At 39.8% G+C, this 17,909-nt stretch overlaps 1 protein-coding gene across 4 annotated transcripts in view; it reads left to right on the top strand.

The window, feature by feature from the left end:
- The window catches only part of LOC122542431 (unconventional myosin-IXa), a 370,841-nt gene that overhangs the window by 244,256 nt on the left and 108,676 nt on the right, over nucleotides 1-17,909 (top strand). For all 4 annotated transcript variants that reach the window (XM_087982055.1, XM_087982054.1, XM_087982053.1 and 1 more), the window contains 2 exons: nucleotides 514-633; nucleotides 3,467-3,542. In XM_087982055.1, the coding sequence (XP_087838181.1) occupies nucleotides 514-633; nucleotides 3,467-3,542 (196 nt within the window). The remainder of the gene's footprint in view (nucleotides 1-513; nucleotides 634-3,466; nucleotides 3,543-17,909) is intronic.

The following is a 17,909-nucleotide window of genomic DNA, read 5'->3' as shown; positions in this document are numbered from 1 at the left end:
GTGGTGATGACAACTGGATCAATAGATAAAACTTGCATCAGTAATAATTCAGTTTTATAATTTAAAATCTTTTTATTTCTTTTAGATCTTCTCAGAGCAAATGCTGCTGTAATTTTGAGAACTCCATGTAGTGGCCTGATTTATTAAGAGTCTATTAATCTAAAAAGGATGAAACTTTCGGAAAGTGTACTATTTGTGTTTATTAAGTTCCATGACTTTAAAGAAAAAGTCTCATGCATTTCACTGTTGACAGTATTTTGATTAATGCTGAGTTTCTTTAATAAATATCCATAATCACAATTCACTGGAGATTTAATTCATTATCACTAAATTAGGAAGAAAAAAATCTCTTTTCCAGTAATAAAATAGATATAAATGATTAAATGTACCTCACTACAATTGTGATATTTGGTTTCTTGTAGAGGTTTCTCATTCTTTTAAATTCCTGTCTTTTATGAATATTTCTATCTTGTATTTTTTACTTTTTCTTTTGTTTTTATTTTGCTTCCCAAGGGCCTGGTGATGCTGTTCCATTTCCGGTTTTGAAAAGTGTCGATAGTTTTAGCTTTCTGCATCACCCAGTTCATCAGAGGAGTTTAGAGATTCTCCAGAGGTGCAAGGAGGAGAAGTACAGTAAGGCTCCAAATCCAGCAATGTTCTCTTAAACTTTTCACTTAACCCATAAGAACTGGGAATCCAAGAGCATTCACTCAGTGCTGGTGGTCTTCATTCATTTTTTTAAAAAGTTACTGATATTGCCGGCCAGCTGAGGTTAACATTTCAAGATTTGCCAATCTGAGGTCATGAGAGCAGTATGCCAGATTGATTTTGAAAATGACCCAACCACGTATTTGTGGCCACGCCAGCTGTTCACAGTGGGTAATGAAGACCACTGACTTGAAGCCAAATAACACCAAAGGATTCTGGGATGTTTGTGGCTTCTAAACCACATAATTTAATAAAGAACGCATATTATGTTTTTAAAAGAGAAGCTGTGGATAAATATTCCAAGTTTCTTATGTGTTCTGAACAACTTGCAGAGGATTAAATGAGAAACAGTTGTGACTTCTTTACAAGAATTTTTCAGTGAACCTTCCAAATATATAAACTTCAAAATCCCATTACTGATTATTTTCAATTTCTTTGTCCTGTATTCGTAAAAATAGTGAGAGTACACAACCCACAGTTGTTTGGTTTTGCTATAGAGTGAATGGTGTTGGTCTCAATGTCTTCCGTATCCAATTTCCTGCTCCTCTTTCTGTGTGGTTACTAACACTAAATCTGCATACTCTAAGCTGATCTCTCTGTTTGAAGACTTATAATTTCAACTGATCCTTTCAATTCTAGCCAGATAGCACCAATTTCAATTCACCTGATGACTTGAATATGAAATTGAAATTATTAATTGGGGAAATTATGGCTGTGATGTGATTATTTCTCATTTTGGAGACTTGACTTCCTTTCCTTCAGTTATATTTGTGTTTTAAGCAGATGTGTGTTCTAGATTGTTTAGTTTACAAGTCAGACTGCTGCTAAGACTGTTGTAGTACAGTGGTCCTGTTCCTACTCTGAGCCAGGAAATTCATGTTCAACTCTTGTCTGCTCTTGAGGTGTATAACAACATCTCTGAGCAAATTGATTAGAGAATGTCCAGAGGGTGCTGCTTTGCCATATTTGTAAGATCAAGGCTTTAGGTTGAATTCCTTTGATTAAATTTTGATGAAAATCCTAATGACACATAAAAGACAGAAATCATAAAATATCAATTTTGTTCAAGATCCTGTTTTAAAACTTAGGTTCAGTCTGGTCAAAAACCTTGAATGTGAGAATGCTGCACAACATAGAGTATGATATCACAATCAGAAGGTAAAGTTTTAAGTCTTCAAGCGCAGTCAAGGTTTCTAAGAACTAAAATAAATATAACTCCATAGGTACTGTTGTGTTTTGAAGCTGCATATTGTCTGTTTTGATAACTCCAAATATATTCCATTTGTATAGATCCAGGGATCCATAAAATTAAAATAAATTTCCCAGCTCAGATGGTAATGTTATCCACATACCTTGCTCAAGTTATACTTCACGGCAAATGAAAGCCTTTTTCCTTACGACTGGGAAGAGATTGGCGTGTTAATTATTGGAAAGGATAGGCATGTATTCATCATGGATTGGGGTGGCCATATGTTCACTAGGAGGAAGAAATTGCCTCTGCCTCTGATTTGATACCTTTTTTCCCTTTCACTATAGGCCAGTTTCTTTTGAAGTTAGTCCAAAGAGCATTAGCTTGGATTTCACTAAGCCTGATAGCCATGTTCAGCTACCTCCAGTGTTTGAGTGTGAATGGTTCTAAAACATTTCCTCTTCAAACACAAAATTTCAATATGTTTAAGTAAGGGTTATATGGTGAAAGATTTTGTTCAATTGATAACCAATTGTTCAAAAATTGTTTTGATATTGGTTAATTGCACACATTAACTGTTCAAATTTAACACAGTTGAGGTGTAGCACCCAATCCTTTATGAATTGTCCTTTGTGCTAGCTGTTCCAAGTTGAATTTGTAGGGGGTCTGTGAGAAACTTTAATTTGAGGTGAAATAGACAGAAGATATAAATAGATTAGCCTCCTTGTGTTCACTCAGCCTTCATTTCTTTGAGTACAGTTGATAAATGGTGAATCGGTGATGCAGCCTAAATATTTTTGTTGCTCAGTTTGCTTCTGGTCTTATAACCACATTTATCTTTTTCTAATGTATTTGTAATGCTTGTTCAGCTTCCTGCATTTGGCTTGTGCATTCTATAGGTTAAGTATGAATTATGGAAAAGTATTGCTGTGATTAACTCTTAAGAGGAATAATTATTGTAATGGACTGGCTTATTATTCAACAAATGGGTGGCACGGTGGCACAGTGGTTAGCACTGCTGCCTCACAGCGCCAGAGACTCGGGTTCAATTCCCGCCTCAGGTGACTGTGTGGAGTTTGCACGTTCTCCCCGTGTCTGCGTGGGTTTCCTCCGGGTGCTCCGGTTTCCTCCCACAGTCCAAAGATGTGCAGGTCAGGTGAATTGGCCATGCTAAATTGCCCCTAGTGTTAGGTAAGGGGTAAATGTAGGGGTATGGGTGGGTTGCGCTTCGGCGGGGCGGTGTGGACTTGTTGGGCCGAAGGGCCTGTTTCCACACACTAAGTAATCTAATCTAATCTAAATGCTAACAATTATTTCAAATATCAGGGCATGATTTGACATCTTTTCAGCTTTCTGTTTTTGACATCATCTCTTATTCCACCATGTTGTGGTCATGGCCATTGTCTTGTGTGGAGTGATTGTACATGACACCTGCAGAAGTTCTGTAGGAATATTTCAGATTGCCCTGCTAAAACTGTCTGCATCATGGTGCAATGCATGCATGCTTTGCTTCTGCTGTTAGTTTCTGTTCGATCAGTTATCATTTTAGCACTTGTTTTGCTGTGATAGGTATTACGAGGAAAAGCCCCAGGACACCATTATCTAACTTGCAAGGGACAAACACCATCAATGACAAATCAACACGGTAAGTACTTGACTTTTTTGGTTAAATATAGTATTATTTTATTTTAATGATAACAAGTGCAAATTGTTTGGTATCTCTTTTAGATGCTTGTTGCTTCATGTGAGATACTGATTCTAAATTTTAGAACATTTTTACAATAATGTGGGTATATCCTAATGAAGTATGCTCCTGGAATGCAAAATTTTAAAATATGATGTTTCAACTTGATGCAAGTAAACTGATGAGAGTGCTAAACTAAAAGTGCAAATCATCAGGTTAGTTTAAACAATAAAATTGTATCAAGGTAGTAGTAGGGGACAAAGGTGACAGAATCAGAATAATTTTGCTCCCAAAATGAGTTGTTGATGATGGGTTGGATGCTGGCCTCTCTGCTCTGTTATCCAGATTAAAGTCTATCCCCTCTTTTGCCAGTTGTAATGTGAAATGTGAACAGTTCTAACATGTAACTTTTACTGTGACTGATCTGGGAATACTTGTTGCTGACAGTGACAGTGACTAGCATTAACATTCTTCGTTTGGTGAGTTTTTAGGATACTGCATCACACTGAGACTAAGTTAATTGAATTTTGAATTTTGAATTCTGTCTCATGCCCTTTTACAATATGGGGAATACTAGTCCCTTAGCACCAGATTTATATCCATTTGTTGAGAGGATTAGATTTGGCAATTGTCATCTTTCATCCATCTCAATCCTGCCTCATTCCTTCCATGTACCTGGATATAGAGGGAGTAGTAGGGAAATCAGCTAGATATTACCATGCCTGGTTGCGATCCCATTACTGATAATAAGAACTGTAGAACACTTTGTGCACAGGATTGCTCGGTATTGTTAGTCTCCAGTAGTCAGATAACCTGTCAATCTTCGATGCTTTGCAACTCATAAGCAAACATTGGCTATCTGTCAAAGGTATCAGGAATACCCAGTGTCTTAACACCATACTCCAGCAAAACCTATGTTTTCTGAAGCAAGATTAAGATTTAGGATACATTCACATAGCAATCTGTTTGGAGTTTCTTAATGCTTCAGAGGTGGAGCTTAAAGTTGTTGGAAATTATTGATATCAAACTTAGTCTCAATCTATTTGGTTTGGTCTACATTCTACAGCAATTAGTGCATAATACATCTATTTGAAAGATATACAGGAATGCATTTGTGAACCGGTGAGTTCAGTTGTGGCCACAGCAAATCTTTGGACATGATTTCCAAGCCGGGGTTGGGAAAGAATAGTTGGAGCTGAAAATGTGTTGCTGGAAAAGCGCAGCAGGTCAGGCAGCGTCCAAGGAGCAGGAGAATCGACGTTTCGGGCATGAGCCCTTCTTCAGGAATCTGATTCCTGAAGAAGGGCTCATGCCCGAAACGTCAATTCTCCTGCTCCTTGGATGCTGCCTGACCTGCTGCGCTTTTCCAGCAACACATTTTCAGCTCTGATCTCCAGCATCTGCAGTCCTTACTTTCTCCTAAAAGAATAGTTGGCAACTATGAAAGCTCAGGTTTCCTCAAAGGTTGTTGTATTTCAGTTGTTAGAAACTTTGTCTTGCACTTCCATCCAGGTTGTTATTTCCAACCAGATTGTGTATATTGCAGCAGCTGCATCTGCAATTCTGCATTTTAAGAGTACATAGTTTTCTCTTGAGGTTTTTTATGTAGTTTTTAAAATATGATTTAAAACTTTTAATTGGCTCTAGTTAAGTTTTGACTTTGACAGCCAAACCAAGCCATTGGTTTGGCTCAACCTTCAGATTTTCTGGCTGCTCTAACTTCAATATTTACACAGTCTACTCTACTTAACAGCATGTTAGTTTTTACTGGTAATCTCTTTCAAAACCCACAATCTTTTGTCTGCTACTTAGAATGCTTGCTCTTTTTGTTCATTGTAACTGTAGGACACTATCCCTTCGCATATATACCCAAACCTTATCCATCAGTGTTCTGGCTTGTAGTGGATCTTGGGATCACAGTAGCCATTCTTGTGTGACCCTGTGTAGAGTGTCAGTTGTCTGTTTGACTCAGAGAGACATCAACCAAGTCTCATGCTGTCTTCACCCAAATTCTCTCAAACTGCATTTATATACTAACTTAGACTCTGAAGTTAGATACGAGTGACTGTCGTTGGCATCAAGGCAGCATTCAACTGTGTATTGTGTCAAGGAGCCCTGGAAAAACTGAAGTCAATCAGATTTGGAGGCCATGATTTGGATTTGCCGGTGTTGGACTGATGTGCAAAATTAAAAATCACACAACACTAGATTATAGTTCAACAGGTTTATTTGGAAGCACTAGCTTTTGGAGCCCTGCTCCTTTATCAGGTGATTGTGGAATATAAGATTGTAGCACACAGAATTTATAGCAAGAGTTTACAGTGTGATGTAATTGAAATTATATGTTGAAAAAGAATGGATTGTTTGTTAAGTCTCTCGTCTTTTAGAATGACCACATTGGTTTCAGTTCTTTCTTATGTAAATCCCAGGCCTTTTTTAAAGTTACATTCTCAAGTGAACTTTAACAATAGGTGCCATGTTGGTCCAGATAATGCATTGAAGGTGTGAAGTACCCTGTGTGAGGCTGTCAGTGCCCCAATGTTCAGACTGATTCTAATCTAAAGAAGGGATTCACAGAATCTTATATGGATTCATGCAGTTTTTGAGCAAAATAAAATGTAATTCTGCAAGTATAAATTTACTCCATAAACTGTGTGTGTGTGTGTGTGTGTGTATGCATGCATGAGGGTGTGTGCGCGGGGGGTAATGATTGTCTGAGAGTATATGTGTAAATGTATGTGTGTGAGTGAGAGTATAAAGGGCTGTATGTCTGTGAGAGGCTGCGTGTGGGAGTGTATGTGTGAGCATATGAGAGAGTGTATGGGTCTTTAGAAGTGAGTGAGTGTGTGTGTGTGTGCACACAGTGCAGTGGGGTCACCTGTAGTGCACATGAACCCAAGGTCCCGGTTGAGGCAATCCCCATGGATACCGAACTCTGCTATCAGCCTCTGCTTGGCCATTTTGCGATATTGCCTGTCCCAAAGTCCGCCTTTGGGGATGGTCACCCAAAGCTCTGAGGTTGAATATTCCCCACTATAAATATAATGCTATAAATTCTGTGTCCTACAGTCTTATACTCCTCAACCACCTGATGAAGGAGCAGCGTTCCGAAAGGTAGTGCTTCCAAATAAACCTGTTGGACTATAACCTGGTGTTGTGTGATATTTAGATTTAGAAGCAACTCTGTATTGATTGGAGTAATAATACAAGGGAAGATGGTTATGTTGTCAAAGGTCATTTATCACAGCCCAAGACATTAGTGCACAAATTCCTCAGCTTCTCATAGGTCATCCCTTCACTTGGTATTCAGCTGTTGTGACTTCTGTTCACACCATTTAACACTTTTGATCATCTGCAAAGCCTTGTTATTCAGCCTGTTGACACTCCTCTCACACTATTTGTACTTCGCTGCTGACACTCTTAATTACCTGGAATTATCTTGCCATTGTCTCTCCACCTAAATATTCTGTGCCCGTGTGCTTCCTTCCACTTCACCTGACAAAGGAACAGCGCACTGAAAGCTTGTGATTTCAAATAAATCTGTTGGACTATAACCTGGTGTTGTGATTTCTGACAAATTCCTCAGGGTAATGTCCTAGGCCTAAATATCTTCGGCTGGTTCATCAATTACTTTTCATAAGAAGAAAAGAATTAGGAGCAGGAAAGAGACATTGGAATGCAGGTTCATAGTTCCTTGAAAGTAGAGTTGCAGGTAGATAGGATCGTGAAGATGGCATTTGGTATACTTTCCTTTATTGGTCAGAGCATTGGGCATAGGCGTTAGGAGGGCATATTGGGGCTGTACAGTTAGGCCATGTTTGGAATATTGCATGCAATTCTGGTCTCCTTCCTATCAGAAGGAAAGATATTGTGAAACTTGAAAGGGTTCAGAAGAGATTTACAGGGATGTTGTCAGAGTTGGAGGATTTGAGCTATAGGGAGAGGCTGAATAGGCGGGGCTGTTTTCTCTGGAGTGTCGGAAGCTGAGGGATGACCTTAGAGAGGTTTATAATATCATGAGGTTTTTTCCCTGGAGTGGGGGAGTCTAGAACAAGAGGCTATAGGTTTAGGTGAGAGAGGAAAGATAAAAAAGGGACCTAAGGGGCAATATATTCACGCAGAGGGTGGTGCATGTATGGAATGAACTGCCAGAGGAAGTGATGGAGGCTGGTACAATTAGAGCATTTAAAAGGCATCTGGATTGGTTTATGAATAGGGAGGGTTTTGAGGGATATGGGACAAATACTGGCAAATGGGACTAGATAACATTAGGATATCTGGTCGGTATGGATGAGTTGGACTGAAGGGTCTGTTTCTGTGCTGTACATCTCTATGACTCTATCTGGCCCTTCAATGCTGCTCCGCCATTCAATAGATCATGGGTGATCTTTTTGTGGACTTTACCTTAGCTTTCAAAATGTTTACTGAAGAAGCGTCAACTATGTCACTGGGCAGGGAATTCCACAGATTAACTCTGGGTGAAGAAGTTCCTTCTCAATTCAGTCCTAAATCTGCTTCCTCTAATCTTGAGGCTCTGCCCTCTTGTCCTAGATTCACCTGCCAGTGAAAACATCCTCTCTACTTCTACCTTGTCTACTCCCTTTACAATTTTATATGTTTCTCTAAGATCCCCCCTCATTCTTCTGAATTCCAATGAATATAATCTCAGTCTACTCAGTCTCTCCTCATAAGCCAACCCCCTCAAGTCCAGAATCAACCTAGTGAACCTCCTTTGTACCCCTTCCTGCGTCAGTCATCCTTTCTCAAAGTAAGGAGACCAAAACTGCATGCAGCACTCCAGGTGTGGCCTCACCACCCTGTACAGCTGCAACATAATATCCCTGCTTTTAATCTTGACCCCTTTAGCAGTGAAGAACAAAATTCCATTTGCCTTCCTAATTACTTGTTATATCTGCAGACCAATCTTCTGAGATTCATGCACAAGGACACCCAGGTCCCTCTGCATTGCAGCATGCTGCAACTTTTTACTGTTACTCCTACCAAAATGAATGACTTCACATTTATTAACATTGTATCCCATCTGCTAGACCCTTTGCCCACTCAAAGTATCTGTTTTTCTACAAAGTTTCTGAGTCCTCTGCACACTTTGCTGTGCCATTCATCTTTGCATCATCTGCAGAAGTTTGACACACTACATGTGGTCCCCAACTCCAAATCATCCATATAAACTGTGTCTAATTGCAGTCCCAACACTGATCCCTGAGGCACACCACTAGTTACTGATTGCTAGCCAGAATAGCACTCCTGTATCTCCACTCTTTTCTTCCTGTTAGTCAGCCAATCCTCTGTCCTTGCTAATACTTTACCCGTAACACTGTGCATCTTTATCTCATGCAGCAGCCTCTTGTGCGGCACCTTGTCAAATGCCTTTTGGAAATCTAGGTACACCACATCCACTGGGTTCCTGTTGCCCACCGTGTTTGTAATGTCTTCATAGAATTCCAGAAGATTTGTTCAGCATGACCTGCCCTCCATGAACCCATGCTACGTCTGCCCGAAGGGACAATTTCTATCGAGGTGCCTTGGTATTTCTTCCTTGATAATAGACTCTAGCATCTTCCCCGCTACAAAGGTTAAGCTAACTGAATATAATTCCCCATCTTTTGTCTACTTCCCCTTTTAAACACTTGCTGTTTTCTAGTCTGCTGGAACATGCCCAGAGTCCAGTGAATTTTGGAAATTTACCACCAGTGCACTTGCTATTTCTCCTGCCATTTCTTTAGTACCCTGGGATGCATTCCATCAGGACCAAGAGACTTGTCTATCTTAGCTCCATTAGCTTGCCCAATATTACCTCTTCCTTAATAATGATTGTTTCCAGGTCCTCACCTCCCTTTGTCTCCTTGTCAATTACTGGCATGTTATTCGTGTTCTCCACTGTGAAGACCGATACAAAGTACTTGTTCAATGCTTAACGTATCAGGAATGTTTTTCATTGCTGGGACCATTTTTGTGAACTTCCTCTGAACACACTCCAGGGCCAGTATATCCTTCCTGAGATATGGGACCCAAAACTGCGCACAATACTCCAAATGTGGTCTGACCAGAGCCTTTCAGAGCCTCATAAGTACATTCCTGCTTCTATATTCAAGTCCTCTCAAAATAAATGCCATCATTGCATTTGCCTTCCTCACCACTGATTCAACCTGTAAGCTTACCTTGAGAAAATCCTGGACTAGAACTCCCAAGCCTCTTTACACTTCAGACTTTTGAATTTTCTCTCCATTTAGAAAATAGCCCATAACTCTGTCCTTCCTACCTCAGTACATGACCTCACACTTTCTCACATTGTACTCCATCTGCCAGTTCTTTGCCCAGTCTCCTAACCTGTCCAAATCCTTCTGCATCCTCCCCACCTCCTCAATGCTACCTGTCCCTCTACCTGCCTTTGTATCTTCTGCATCCTTGACCAGAATACCCTCAGTTCATCTAGATTGTTAATCTATAAAGTGAAAAGTTGTGGAACACCACTTGTCACTGGATACCATCCTGAGAAGGACCCTTTCATTTCGACTCCCTGCTTTCTGGCAGACAGACAAGCTTCTATCCATGTTAACACTTTGCTTCTCACCCCATGGGCCCTTTATCTTACTCCGAAGCCTACTGTGTGGCACTTTGTCAAAGTGCCACTTCCTGAAGTCCAGGTAGATAGCTTCCATTGGCTCTCCTTGGTCTAACCTGCTTGATACTTTCTCAAAGAATTCTAGTGGATTAGTTGGGCATGACCTCCTCTTGATGAAGCCATGCTGACTTTGCCCTATTTTACCATACACTTCAGAAATCTCATCTTTCACAATGTATTCCAAAATCTTACCCCACAACCGAGGTTAGGCTAATCGGTCTGTAATTTTCCATCTTTTGAATTGCTCCCTTTTTAAACAGGAGCATAATGTTAGCTATTTTACAGTCCTCTGGGAGCCTCCCTGATTCTAGTGATTCCTGAAAGATCACCACTAATGCCTCCACTATCTCTTCAACTATTTCTGTCAGGTCTAGTCCATCTCTTCCAGGTGATTTATCCACCTACAGGCCATTCATTTTTTCTACCACCTTCTCCTTGGTGATGGCCACCATACTCAGCTCTGCCCCCTCACACTCTCGAGTGTTTGGGATATTACTGGTATCTTTCACTGTGAAGACTGATGTGAAGTAACTATTCAGTTTCACAGCCATTTTCTTGTTCCCCACTACTATCTCTCCAGTGTCATTTTCCAGCAGCCCAATGTCCACCTTTGCCTCTCGTTTGCCCTTTTGTATATCTAAAGAAACTCTTGCAGTCTTTCTTTTTTATATTACTGGCAAGCTTACCTTCATATTTAATCTTCTCCCTCCTTATTTCTTTTTTGTTGGTCTTTGTAAGCTTTCCAATCCTCTGGTTTCCCACTGTCCTTGGCCACATTATATGCTTTCTCTTTTGCTTTTATGCTATCACTGACTTCCCTGGTCAGCCGTATTTGTCCCATTTCCCCCCCCAGTACCATGCTGCTTTTCCCTCGGGATGAATCCCTACTGTGTCTCCTGAATTATTACCAGAAAGCCCTGCCATTGCTGTTCCACTGTCTTTCCTGCTAGGCTCTTCTCCCAGTCAAATCTACCCAGCTGGTCCCTCATGCCTCTATAGTTGCCTTTATTAGCTGTATTACTGTTACCTCTGATTCTATCTTCTCCCTCTCAAATTGCAGAGTAAATTCAATGATGTTATGGTCACTACCTCCTAAGGGTTCCTTCACCTTAAGTTCCCTTATCAAGTCTGCCTTATTGCACAACACTAAATCAAGTTTTAGCTGTTCCCCTAGTGGGCTTCATGATAAGCTGCTCCAAAAAGCCATCTCACAGACATTCCACAAATTCCTTTTCTTGCAATCCGCTACCAACCTGATTTTCCCAGTCTACTTGCATATTGAAATCCCCATGATCACTGTTAACTTTACCTTTCCTACACATCTTTTCTATCTCCTGGTGTATCTTGCGCCCCAGCTCCTGACTACTATTTAGTGGCTTATACATAACTCCAGCTATAGTTTTTTTACCTTTACGGTTCCTCAGTTCTACCCACGCAGATTCTACAGCATCTGAAATTACTTCCTTTCTTGCTATTGATTTAATTTCATTTCTTACTAATAAGGCAATCCCACCCCCTCTGACCAGTTACGTATCTTTTTGATAGGATGTACATCCTTGAATATTCAGCTCCCAATTGGAAGTGGTCAACATTCTCCAAGACCTCCCCGTGGCCTTTGATGATCGGGGGTTCACTGCACAATGACAGGATAGGTTGATGAAGGCCTTTTGTCTTGCGGATGTTCAGAGCGAGACCCATGTGCTCATGTCCTTCCGTAAAGGTGCTGATGATGGTCTGGAGTACGTTCTCTGAGATTGCACATACATGAGCATCGTCTGCGTACTGCAGCTTGAGGACATTGGTTGAGGTGTCTTTGGTTTTGGCTTGAAGGCAGTGAAAGTTGAATAATTTCTCACAGGTTCTATAAGTTAGCTTCAGTCCAGCAGGGAGCTTGTCTGTGATAAAGGGAAGCTTTGGAGTGCTGGAGATCGAGAAGAGTGTTGGGGCAATGACACAGTCCTGTTTGACACCAGTTTGAACAGGGAATGAATCAGTGGTAGACCCCTGTGTCATTACCACAAATTCCATGTTGTCGTGAGCAGGCGAAGAATAGTGACAAACTTCATGATGCAACCAAAGTGGAGAAGGATGCTTCATAATGCTTCCCGATTGACAGTATCAAAGGCCTTTGTAAGGTCAAAGTAGGTAGTCTTTGGTAGTCTTATTTTGTTATGAGGCATCATCAAAGTTGAAGTATTCCAGACCAAAAAGACATGAATAGCATGAATTTCATTGCCTTTAAGCCAATATCTGATTAATATTTGTAAGTGTATATTTGATTTCACAAAGTATAATTGAACCATAATAATATCCCTTGAGTAAAAGCCTCAGCTTCATCCACTCACTCTTCAACTCAAAGAATCTCAACCTTGTCATGACATTTGAGAGCCAAAGAGCTGAGCTCTTCATCCATTGTCATTGCTTTGTGCTGTCTTGTTTTTCCAAGGATTTCTTCTCACCTATTCATATCAGAAGTTTTGTTTCATCCATGTCCCTCTTTCAGGCCTTTCACTGTCTTGATTCTTTCATTGGAAACTGTTGGCTTGAATTTGACTGCCTCTATCTCTGCTCCCTCACTCATTGTAATGATTGTAATGTCCTCATACTGAACTTAGAGCACTTCATTCCCACAGACTGAATCCCAGAGTTTTAATGAAAAATGCTTACGAGTAATATTGTATATTTTGAGCAAACTGATCACTACCTTACAGAGACTTGAATACCAAATCTCTCTCATTTGATCTCCTAAATCCTTCAACCTTGACACAGTTCCTAAACGTCCAACTATTGCTTCCAAAGCTTTAACTGATCTCAGATTCTCTTGAAATCTGAAGTCCGTAGCCTCCAACCTCAACCATCCACCTCTGAGCGGTCCAGTTTATTTTCCTTCCAAGGTTCATGACAGACTCCCCTCCTGGACCCATTTCAGCCTGTTGTCAGCACACAACAGATTTCTTCCAATCTTGACTCTTTGTCTCCTCATCAAGTATCTTTGCATTAACGTTTGTGATTCTTTCTCACCTTTTGATGTTTAAGATCGTCTAGTTTCCTGACCCTAACCATCACGCTTTCACCAAGAAAGTCCAGTACTTCCACTAAGTCCAATTCCTCTGCATCTGAATTGCCTGCATTGTTCTTTTCTGTCACTCCTGTTTTCCCTGCTTTTCTTGTCTGTATACTCAAAACCTATTTCATCTCAACTTTCTTCAGATTTATCAAAAAGATTGTTGAACTGGATTGTTAACTTTGTATCACTCTTTATTGATGCTACCTGATCTGCTGTATGTTTACAAAGTTTGTTATTTTAGTTGTGATAGTAATTGCTAAGTCTATTATTGGGGAAAATTCTTTATATGCAATGATGGATGAGAATATGTGAAAAAACTTGGGGCTATGCTATTCAGCCTGAAGCAGGTATCTAGGAAATCTGATTGAAACACAAAGTGAAACGAAGAGCAAACTACAGTTCAGTTCTTTTATGTTCTAGGTACAGACACTGGGTATTTGCAAATAGAGACTGTGGAGATGTAATTGATGCAGCTGTTGTAGGTGTAAAGCAGACTCATTGCTTGCATTCCTAAAATGTGCTTAATAATTTTGGTTAAACTATTCACATGCAATGTACATGCTTCGTGATCCTGAAATTCCCACAACTGCTTCCTATATGACATCATTCTAAAAGCACGTGAGTCGGGGATTACTACTCCGCTAATAGAGGCAGCGTAACGAGTTTTTTTCTCTGAACTGTTGCAGCTGTGAGAAGCCGCCTTTCTGGTTTGTCAAAAGAGTATTTAAAGTCAAATTTGCATATATCTGGGGAAACAATGTTTTCGATACCCTTTTATTTAAATGATAAATTGAATGTTTGTTCAGACATCAAACTGATATCCTGGAGAAGTAATGTATTAATTTATACTTATCAATATCTGGTGCTAAACCACTGATCAGAGATAACAAAGAGGATATAAAGATGGAGAGATAAGACCACACATTGCACTGAGGAAGGAACAAGCAAGAGTATGCCTTCATTAAGACCACCTATTTCTACTCTTATTCTTTCATGGCATGTGAGCACCATTGGTAAGACTGGCATTTGTTGTTTGCCCTCAATTGTCTTTGAAGGTCCTGGTGATCCCCATCTTGAACTGCTGCAGTCCATCAGGCGTAGGCTCACTTCACTGCTATCCGGAAGAAGTTCCAAGATTATGACCTAGTGACAGCGATATAGTACCAAGTCAAAATGTTATGTGAATCGCAGGCAAACTTGCAGCTGGTGGTATTCCCATGCAACTATTGTCTTTGTCTTTGTCCTTGTATGTGGTGGTGGCTGCGGCTTTGTTTATGAAGGAGCCTTAGTGAGCTTCTGCAATGCATTTTGCATATGGATGAATATGAAAGGAATGAATGAATGTTTAAGCTGATGAATTCTGTGCCAGTCAAATGGCTTTGTTTTGGATTGTGTCAAACTTGTTAGAGCCACGCAGGTGGAGAATAATCCATCACACTGCTGCCTTGCGCCTTCAAGGTAGTGGGCAAGCAATGTTGAAGTGAGTATTTTGCTTCAGAATTCTCAACCTCTGAACTACTCTTGTGACCGCAATATTTATATGGCTATTGCAGTTAGATTTTGCATGCTATCCAGGCAAAGCATACGTTACATAAGTACATCAGGCTAATAGAACAGAATGCTGAATATAGTGCTTCAGCTACAGAGAAGGTGTAGAGAAAGATCAACTTTAATATATGAGAGGTTAGTTCAAAACTCTAAAAGCTGTGAAAAAGTTGTTCTTGAATGAGTTGGAATGTTTTCAAACTTTTGTATCTCCGCCTGATGGCAGAGGGTGGAAGAGAGTGTATACAGGGTAGGAAAGCTCTTTGATTATGTTGGCTGCTTTCCCAGGCAGCAGTTCAGGTAGCATCAAGAGGGAGTCAATGAATGAAAGGCTGGTTTGTGTGATGGACTGGTCTATGTTCGCAACTCTAATTTCTTGTAGTCTTGGGCTGTGAAGCATCCGGATAGGATGCTTTCTATGGTGTATCTATAAAAATTGGGAAGAGTCAATGTGGACATTTCGAATTTCCTTAGCCTTCTCCGGAAGTATAGACATTATCCAAAGAGACTTAAATGTCCAGGTGCATAGATTTTTAAAATGTCCTCAACAGGTGCCAAACATAATCAACACAGTTCATGGCCTTTATAAGTAGAGGACTTAAGTGCAAGGATGCAGAAGTTATGCTGCAGTTATATAAAAATATAAAACCTTGTTAGATCCCACTTGAAATACTGTGAGCAGTACACCTTAAGAAGGCTATTGTTGTAGAGTACAACATTGGTTCATACAATTGATACCTGGACTTGCGTTAAGTTGAGGAGGCCTGTTTCCTCTTGAACTTAGAAAGTTAAGGGATGATCTGATCAAAGTTTTCAAGATTTTAACAGGAAAAGCTAGGATGGATAAATAAAACCTATTTTCACTGCTTTGGGGATTCTAAAACAAAGGGTCATAATCCGAGAATTAGGATCAGACCATTCAAGAGAGATATTAGGAAGCACGACTACTCACAAAGATGATAGATGTTTGGAACTCTCTTCCACAAATGGCAGTGGATGTAAGGTCAGTTGTTTAAATCTGAGAGAAATTTTTGTCAAGTGAAGGTATTAGCAGATATGGGCCAAGTATGGAATTAGTGTACAGATTAACCATGGTGATCTGAATAGTGGAACAGGCTCGAGAAGCTGAATGGCCTACTTCAGTTCCACTGTCCTGAACTAAGATGATTGGCCTCCAAAAAATGCAGCAAGCTTCCTTTTTGCTTGGTGTGACTCCAGCCAATGGATAACCCTGCCCTCGATGTCCACTGACTTTGATTTAATTAGGATTGTATAATGTTACCAGACCCTGTCAATATTTGTCACCCAGGGAATGCCTCAATTTTCAAATTTATTTTCAAACTTCCTTCATGACTTTGCTCCTCCCTGTAACTGATCTTCTCCCCAGAACCTCCTAGGTCTCTGTGGAGCTCCCTTTCCAGGTTCTTGTCCTTGGGACGTTGCTTTGTAGAGTTGCTATATAAATGTAACTTTGCCATTGATAAGCTGTCACTTCGCCATTGATAAGCTGTCACTTCATGTAACGACAGGGATTTTTTTTTAAGATGATTACTTCCCACTATCATGCTTTCTGTTCCCTGTTTAAATTTATTTTGGGGTACCTATTGTTTTTGCTGTACTTCTTCCTAGTTTTGTTTTTTTAAATCTGTTTTTTCCTTGCCGCTTCACTCTGTGTTCTCCTTTACATCCTTTTTTTGTTGAGTTTTCTCCTCTTCTATCTTTTTATTTGGTTTGCAATTTTGTTTTGACTCTCACTTTTCAGATCTGTTTGTGTTTTAGAGAGGTGAAACATCTGTCTTGCTGACATATGAGCCATTATGTTCTTTCCTACAGTACAAAAAAACTCCTTTTATTTCCCTCCTCAGTTTTTTAAAATCTTTAAACTTTATTTTCAGGCTTTAAACCTAAACTTGGTATCACCTGAGCACAACTTCTTGATTTCACTTTGATCTCTTCCTATTTTCAGCCTCAGCAGTCTTTACACCATGGGATCTTGACATTTATCTGGGTTTCTCAATTTCGATAGCATTTAGAATTAGAATTAGCTTTATTGACACACATACCCACATGAGTATAGTAAAATGTTTGTCAGTTGCTGCTTATGGCGCCATCCTAGGAATCAAGATACCTAGGTACAGATCTTAGAGGAAAAGTTAGAAAAATAAAGAAATAAGAAATCCAGCAATAAATTAGAAAAATAGAGAAATAAGAGTTCAGAACAACAGTACTTCCAACCCAGACCCTGCTGGGCTTCATCTTGAGAATGGGAGTTCTGGGAGTCAAATCCACACTAAGGCCGGAGTCTGCACTGGGTTTTACCCGGGACGTCGCTGGTGCTGTCCTAGGATGGGATGTAAAAAGGAAAAGAAAGAAAATGCAAAAAGAGAGAGAGAAAGAAGAAAGAAATGGATGGAGCAGACATGCTCCAGCTCAGAAGTTCTGCACCACCACCATCCTGTTACTTTAGAGCTACTCTTTAAGAAGTATCTGAAAACCTTTGTTCTTGATCTGCCAAGTATCTATTTTGAGCATCAGTGTAAATTTCTCACTTTCAATTTATTTGTTTTGTTTTTTTGTCCCAAATTTTCATTGTGCAGACTTGATGAAGTTCTGTTTCATGTTATTCATGTGAAGTTCTAATAGTTCCTTATTTTTTCAAACCAAGAATCTGGAATATCCTATTTAAATACATGGCAGACATAATGATGGAGTCTTGGTTGCTTGAATGAAAGTGTAAAGCAGAGTCATCTGAATGAAAATAGTTAAAACAATTAGTGAACCATAATGTATTGCTGGCCCAACTTCAACATTCAATGTGTATGGAAGCAATTGTGTTTAATCCTGAAAGAGTTATTACAAAATTATTTTCATTCTTTTAATTCAGCCTTTTGGGATAATGTGACTTCAATACAGTGGGACCATTACAAAAAGCACCATAAAGCTGTTAGTTACTGAGCGAGTATGGGCTCAAGGCTGACAGAGTCTGAGTTTTTGTGTCTCATTCACTGAAATTGAGCATTCATAATCTTCCATTCAAGAGAAATGTTAATAAAATAAAAAGAAAATAAGATGA

This window comes from Chiloscyllium plagiosum, unplaced genomic scaffold (genome assembly GCF_037043375.1).
Source record: "Chiloscyllium plagiosum isolate Xiang-an unplaced genomic scaffold, Cpla_swu_hap1 HiC_scaffold_42, whole genome shotgun sequence".
Taxonomy (NCBI): Eukaryota; Metazoa; Chordata; class Chondrichthyes; order Orectolobiformes; family Hemiscylliidae; genus Chiloscyllium; species Chiloscyllium plagiosum.
Note: the sequence above shows the minus strand (reverse complement) of the source record. Positions and strands in the feature narration are given on the sequence as shown.